Below are 7,723 nucleotides of genomic sequence, written 5' to 3'. Positions count from 1 at the left end.
GAGTTATAAGGGCCCCAATTCACAGCAAAACCATGACCCAAAAATATTTCAAGTCCCAATATCTTCTCAACTAATGGATCTGTACTCAAGAAAACTATAGCATAGTACTCAGTAAAACAGAGTGTGTAAGAGCACAAAATTTCATACGAATAATCTGTTGTTTACTGAGTGAGTTATAAGGGCCCCAATTCACAGCAAAACCATGACGCAAAAAAATTTCAACTCTCAATATCTTCTCAACTAATGGATCTGTACTCAAGAAAACTATAGCATAGTACTCAGTAAAACAGAGTGTGTAAGAGCACAAAATTTCAAACGAATAATCTGTTGTTTACTGAGTGAGTTATAAGGGCCCCAATTCACAGCAAAACCATGATCCAAAAAAATTTCAACTCTCAATATCTTCTCAACTAATGGATCTGTACTCAAGAAAACTATAGCATAGTACTCAGTAAAACAGAGTGTGAAAGAACACAAAATTTCATACGAATAATCTGTTGTTTACTGCGGGAGTTATAAGGGCCCAAATTCAAAGCAAAACCATGACCCAAAAAAATTTCAAGTCTCAATATCTTCTCAACTAATGGATCTGTACTCAAGAAAACTATAGCATACTACTCAGTAAAACAGAGTGTGTAAGAGAATAAAAATTCATACGAATCATCTGTTGTTTACTGTGGGAGTTATAAGGGCCCCAATTCACAGCAAAACCATGACCCAAAAAAATTTCAACTCTCAATATCTTCTCAACTATTGGATCTGTAGTCAAGAAAACTATAGCATACTACTCAGTAAAACTGAGTGTGTAAGAGCACAAAATTTCATACGAATAATCTGTTGTTAAAAGGGGAGTTATAAGGGCCCCAATTCGCAGCAAAACCATGACCCAAAAAAATTTCAACTCTCAATATCTTCTCAACTAATGGATATGTACTCAAGAAAACTATAGCATAGTACTCAGGACAACAGAGTGTGTAAGTGCACAAAATTTCATACGAATAATCTGTTGTTAAAAGGGGAGTTATAAGGGCCCCAATCGCAGCAAAACCATGACCCAAAAATATTTCAACTCTCAATATCTTCTCAACTAATGGATATGTACTCAAGAAAACTATAGCATACTACTCAGTAAAACAGGGTTTCTAGGAGCACAAAAGTTCATACGAATAATCTGTTGTGGGAATTATAAGGGCCGGATTCCACAGCATAACCATGACCCAAAAAAATTTCAACTCTCAAAATCTTCTCAACTAATGGATCTGTACTCAAGAAAACTATAGCATACTACCCAGTAAAATAGAGTGAGTAAGAACACAAAATTTCATACGAATAATCTGTTGTTAAAAGGGGAATTAAAAGGGCCCCATTTCACAGCAAAACCTTGACCCAAAAAAATTTCAACTCTCAATATCTTCTCAACTAATGGATATGTACTCAAGAAAACTATAGCATAGTACTCAGTAAAACAGAGTGTGTAAGAGCACAAAATTTCATACGAATAATCTGTTGTTTACTGTGGGAGTTATAAGGGCCCCAATTCACAGCAAAACCATGACCCAAAAAAATTTCAACTCTCAATATCTTCTCAACTAATGGATTTGTACTCAAGAAAACTATAGCATACTACTCAATAAAACAGAGTGTGAAAGAGCACAAAATTTCATACGAATAATCTGTTGTTTAATGTGGGAGTTATAAGGGCCCCAATTCACAGCAAAACCATGACCCAAAAAAATTTCAAGTCTCAATATCTTCTCAACTAATGGATCTGTACTCAAGAAAACTATAGCATACTACTCAGTAAAACAGGGTTTCTAGGAGCACAAAAGTTCATACGAATAATCTGTTGTGGGAATTATAAGGGCCGGATTCCACAGCATAACCATGACCCAAAAAAATTTCAACTCTCAAAATCTTCTCAACTAATGGATCTGTACTCAAGAAAACTATAGCATACTACCCAGTAAAATAGAGTGTGTAAGAACACAAAATTTCATACGAATAATCTGTTGTTAAAAGGGGAGTTAAAAGGGTTCCATTTCACAGCAAAACCTTGACCCAAAAAAATGTCAACTCTCAATATCTTCTCAACTTATGGATCTGTACCAAAGGAAACTGCAGTATATAACTTATAACTCAGTAAAGTTAGTATATAAGTGATCAAAATTTCATGCCAATAATGTGTTGTTAACTGCGGGAGGTAGTTGTTGGTCAAGGAACATCATTAGTAAAGCTGCTTGAAAGCACCCAGTCGCTCCAGTTACCTTACTGTAGAAAGTGAAAGGTAAATCTACAGTCAGCAGACGAATGGAGGCAAGTACAGTACTCTCCTCTGCGGAAGAGGAATATTTTTAGTTTTGAGGACCACGTCCGTTGCCAGAGCTGGGTTTCCCATCACTAAAAGCCATCTATTGATGAGTGTGTGGCAACTTAATAAAAAAAACTAGTTATACCGAACCGCCAGAACCGCGATTTTCCCTCTACTTTTTACTACCTTCTTTAGGGTATTATAAAAAAAAGTTTGTGAAGTTCAATTTAATGCTACGAGTATATCATCATAACTGTTGAACAGAACAGTTATGATGATATACTCTTAGCTCTAAATTGAACTTTACAAACTTTTTTTATAATACCCTGAAGAAGGTAGTAAAAATTACCGAAACGTTGGTATAAAGCAAAAAAAGTTGTTTTTATTGAAGACCGCACCTCGATATTCACCAAAAATCATTCAGTTATAGCTTAAAGAAAGCTGTGCATAGAGCATAATGAGAAGATAAGCAACGATTTTATTTTGGAGTTATCTATCTTTGGTGGAAAGCTTTTTGCTTTGCAGCTGTTTCAAGAACTTGTAAACCGGTATTGTACTGCACTCTCGTGGTGATACATATATTTAATATTCATTGTTTATATTTATTTTTTCACTATTAGAGAAAGAGGAACTATATCGATTGTATCGATATCGCGTTTTCAGGGCATATATGTAAGTAAATAGAGCTCTAAAGAGTCAAGATAAGTTTAGACAAATAACTTCCTCTGTAATCGTGTATGTGAACAATAACTCTCAAAAACTTATCTCTCATATCATCAAAGAAGGTAACTGAACTCAGCGATAACAATTCCTCTTCCTGAAGTTGCACATTACTGACAGAATTTTCCACTTCTAACATGGTATGATGATTGCTACATGTTAATTTATCACTTTAAAAAAAGATTTTTTCCAGCAAATTCAGTTCGTTTAAGGTTGAACGTAAAGTGCTGTAATTTTTAGCATAGATTCCCTCGGTTGTATAGTAATGAAGACAATAAGTATTTAGTAAAGATTAAGTTTGAAGAGTCACAGTTACTAAGTCAAAGACACCCGTAGATTCCTCTTTTTTAAGTATAAGCATTTATTTATGCACTACTTAAATGTTTCATAAAAAAAATTAAATCGCATTCAATTTTATTTTATTTAATTCTTTCATTTTCTTTTTGCAGTTTATAGAAATTATACGATTATGTTTACTATTCTAATCAAAAATCGAACAATTAATTATTGCAGTAACAGTATAGCTTTAGTGTATAGTTTGATACGCAGTCACTTTGTTGGCCATATGTATTAATTCGGCTAATTGGTGGTAAAACGGAAAAATATTTATTCCAGTTGCTATATCTTACAAAAGCCTCAAATAAAGCATTTCCGGGCACTGTTTCTATAGTGACTATGTAGTCAATCAATGAATAGCGTGTGATATTTTTTTCATCATCATTTACAGAAATCTTTTCAACCCTTGCTCTAATAATTTGATTTATAGATAATCTGCTACATTGATCATAATCTTTTAACAATTTGTTCAGATAAGTTATTATGCTCAAAGCTGAATATTTGACCGCTTCATCATTAACCGAAATAGGTACACTTCTGTGGCATGTACACCAATTATCGGAAATTCCTGATTCAATACAAGTTCTGGAATTACTAATGGGTAGAAAAAGGCTGTTGCCCCTATTGATATTTGTTAATTTCATACGCTTTCTTAAAAACGAATCACTAACTTTTTTTAAATCAATTAAATTTATTAAAGTTTCATGCAAATCAAACGGTGTCGTTAGTTTTTGCCTGTTATCTTTTAGATTACGAACTGCCAATGGAAAGCTTTCAGCAAACCATTTGGGATATGAAATTATTAGAAAAGGAAGTCTCTCTTCCAAATATCCTTGATAAGTCTCTCTAATCATTCCCCATCTCATGCCGTGATCACTCAATAGTATTACTATTGAATTGTTAAAAATGCCTTCATTATAGAGTGTTTGTAATAGTTTTACATAATAATCATCACCTTGTTTAGGAAGGTTAAGATAGTCATGTGTCAAACTAGTGCTCCAAAAAAAACCAAAGAAAGGCGAGTTTTTAACATTGAGTACAAATTGCTTTATGCTATCTAAAAGAACTTCAAGATTCAGCCGTTTTCCCAAGCAAAGAAAAGCATTTAGCCACTTTTCATGACCGATCTCTTCTTCAGCTGCTAAATTAAATGACTGCAAGTAGAAATCAGTTGGTTGTTTCCTAAAACCTACCATCAAATAATTGAATAAACCAATATTCGCCGCATCTTCACCAAAACCTGTTATGTAACCATGATTTTTATAATTCTTCCAAATAAAAGGACATTCATCAAACACGGTATTTGAATTGTTCCAACATAGCATTGTCAGTTCTTCCACTGACAGGCCAGTAAGTATGGGTACTACATTTGGAAAGGTGTTATCTCCGACTTTATTATAACCAAGCATTTCTACAGCGTTTTGGGCTTTTAAAAAGTTAACTGTTTTTGGCAACTGTCTATGGAGATTTAGCCTTGATACAGAGTCCACACCAATCACGAGGATATTAATTTTTTTCTTCTTGTTTTGGTTTATGTTTCTCTTGGAATGGTTTAGCTGTACAAATGTAAAAAAGTCCTTGTATTCTTCACCATTCTGAAGTTGGCAGACCACCTTTATAAACTGATATTTAATCTTTACTTTGATAAAGCTTACACAATAGTTAGCATAACTGAAAACAAGTTATTAATGATACATTACAAATTCTGAATGAACTTCCAAACGATTATTAAAAAAAAAACACTAACACACTTTCTCTTATTTCAAGTTTCGAAGTTCTAACTTACAAATTTAATACTTTGAATAAAACACATTTAATTTCTAAAATTTTAAAGATTATAAAACTGAATGTATTTTTCACGTTTTTGAGATGTTATAGCCAGATCTCTCAGGAGCCAATGAAATAAAAAAGAAGGAACAAAAGAGCTGCTCAATGCCGGAGCGTCCGATGACTATTTTCCATGCAGAAGTTAGAGGATTCCCTTGAGATTATTAAATGGAGCAGGAAAGGTCTAAATAACGTAGTGGCACTGGTTTCCAATGATAATGTTAATGATGGACTGGCTATATTTTTTATATAAGCTTTAATTTGTTCTATTTTCTTGCATATTAACCACATTATTTAATAATTCCATAAAACTTCGAAAAATGTAAGATAAAGTCGTGCGAGTGTTTCACCTCATATAATTTTTTTTACTGTTAATTAAATACCTAAATGATGTATCGGCTAATTTTGTTTCTGTTTCAATCTTTTCAGGTGATAATTCTTGCCTCCAGAACGGTCTATAGCAACATTTTACATTGTCCTTTGTAAGATTATACTCAGGTAATACTGAAGTGTCAACATAGAGAATATAATTCCTTGATTTAACAAGCCTGCTGATGTTATCTTTGTTGCATTGAACTGGATTTTCATCGTAAAGACAATGCCATATACTTTGGTCAAAAGGATCCAACTCTTGTATGCGACAACCTTTTGTGTTTACAAGAAAACCCTGAGTGAAATTCTCTGAAATATGTCATATGAAATTTGTCATCTCTTTTAATGAAAAGAATGGTTTAGCCTAGTGTAGCCAACTGCATCCGAAATTTCATTATGCTAAACCCTAAATAATATCAGGGATAAGGGTCCCCCTGTTCATCCTAAAACCTGTAAACCGTCTTTCAAAAATTCTAGGATCTAGTGTACAGATTTCTTCTTCCCGCCAAAATAAGAGGGGTTCGCCTCAAATTGAAGACCATACAGTGATTAGAGTATATGACCGCTACACCAACACATCCTCATAACCTTATAAATTCTTGCCCAAATCGTTAGCTTTTTCTGGTAATCTTAACGTTCATAAAATACACATCTTAGTTTTATTAATTATTCCTCACTTCCAATTACAATATGTGCACATAACGATAGATAGTGTATCCGTGTATTAATATCAAGCGAGAAAAGAGCCAGTTTGGAAGAAGTTTATGGCTGATCGTTCTTGCTTTTAAGGTCACTTCAAATTTTAAATTTATCTTATAGCCCTCTAACACTTCTTAACATCACTTCTCGCATAATTGACATAAAAATTCATTTTATTATAATTACCTACCTTTTAATTACAGTATTATTGATTAAAAAAAGAAAAAAGAAACGACCTTTGAATGTTGCATACCAATTGTTGGAGGAGAAGCAATTCTTTTTTTTTGATGATGGAGATCTGTTTGTAATAACAGAAATATACAGCAGGCGAATAAAATTAAAAACAAAAGTAAGTGTTTTTTTACAAAATAAGATCCTCGTGGTGTTTCTAATGTATCTGTAACAAAATAGAAGATAAATATTAATCAACAATTTTTATTAAGAGTGTTATTTTTATAGCGGCACTACTACTATTCTAATTTAATAGACAAAATTCTAACCGTCATTTTTGTATATATTAACTTGTGTTAATAGAGCAGCCTATGTTGGTAGAGCCAGTCTCATCTCAGACCAGAAGAAAAAGTAGTGCATTTGTGCGATTTTACAACCACAATAGTCCATCACCGAATAGTTTGAGACAAATCTGTACTAAGTTTTAAAGTGTTGGAACGGACGTGTTCCAATATAGTAGATTACAAAAGTAGATTTTGTTAAATGCTGATAGACCTTTAGGATGAGATGTCTGATCGATCTAGCAGCGAGATCGATATATTTTGTCTTAGTACAGCATCAAAATTACGTAAAGCTCTTTTTTCATGTAACTGAAATTCTTCAATGCCCATTTAACTAAATTTCTTTTTGCACCATTAAAAGCTATTCTTTTAACAAATTTAGCGTTGGGAAGTAAGAATCGTAAGTTTGTATTCGAAAAAAGTTTCAATTTTTACTATATTGTTTCAGCAAAACAGTTACAACTTTCAGGTAACTAAACTTGCCATAAAAGAAACGAATTTATAATCTAGTTTGAAAGAAAATTACTATTTTTATTAATAAAACGAAAAGTTGAGTAATTAATAGGATAAGGTAAAATTTTCATGATTTGAAGTCCGTTCGCCTCATCATTTAACAACTGGATATATTTCTTAAACGACCGAAAAAAAAGTACCTAAAATCCAAAGTATAATATATATTTTATTTGTAAACAAGTAAAATTGGCATTAATGTATCTTACTGGAATTAGGTATTTAAATAAGGTTTGTTGGCCTTTATTTAGGTAAAGGTGCATTTACTTACTTTTTTGTAAATTCAGATAAGCATCTCTTTGCGAATGTAAGCCTAACGTCATGTGAAAATAGTTTCTAATTAAACAATTAAGTTGGTAATGTTTAAAACCTAATTATCAACTAAAAGTTTATGCAAATTTAATTAAGAATGCTATTTACATATGTTGTTACAGAATAG

At 32.5% G+C, this 7,723-nt stretch overlaps 1 protein-coding gene across 1 annotated transcript; it reads right to left on the bottom strand.

The window, feature by feature from the left end:
- Positions 1–3,412: 3,412 nt before the first annotated feature.
- LOC141455824 (uncharacterized) lies at positions 3,413–7,714 on the bottom strand. Its single transcript, XM_074131243.1, has 4 exons — positions 7,556–7,714; positions 6,516–6,659; positions 5,575–5,872; positions 3,413–5,035 (listed from the first exon to the last, which is right to left on the bottom strand). The coding sequence occupies exons 1-4, from the start codon at positions 7,605–7,607 to the stop codon at positions 3,529–3,531; spliced, it is 2,001 nt and encodes a 666-aa protein (XP_073987344.1). The 5' UTR covers positions 7,608–7,714; the 3' UTR covers positions 3,413–3,528.
- Positions 7,715–7,723: the final 9 nt, after the last annotated feature.

Source organism: Rhodnius prolixus, unplaced genomic scaffold (genome assembly GCF_049639745.1).
Source record: "Rhodnius prolixus isolate KJV_2025 unplaced genomic scaffold, Rpr scaffold_4, whole genome shotgun sequence".
Lineage (NCBI taxonomy): Eukaryota > Metazoa > Arthropoda > Insecta > Hemiptera > Reduviidae > Rhodnius > Rhodnius prolixus.
Note: the sequence above shows the minus strand (reverse complement) of the source record. Positions and strands in the feature narration are given on the sequence as shown.

What these genes read in the sequence shown, in the direction of transcription:
- LOC141455824 (XM_074131243.1), bottom strand. Translation starts at nt 7,607, where the DNA reads ATGACGTTAGGCTTACATTCGCAAAGAGATGCTTATCTGAATTTACAA. An exon ending in TTATCTGAATTTACAAAAAA is followed by an intron (nt 6,660 to 7,555) that starts GTAAGTAAATGC and finishes ATTTTGTTACAG; the next exon opens with ATACATTAGAAACACCACGA. An exon ending in TGCTTCTCCTCCAACAATTG is followed by an intron (nt 5,873 to 6,515) that starts GTATGCAACATT and finishes GACATATTTCAG; the next exon opens with AGAATTTCACTCAGGGTTTT.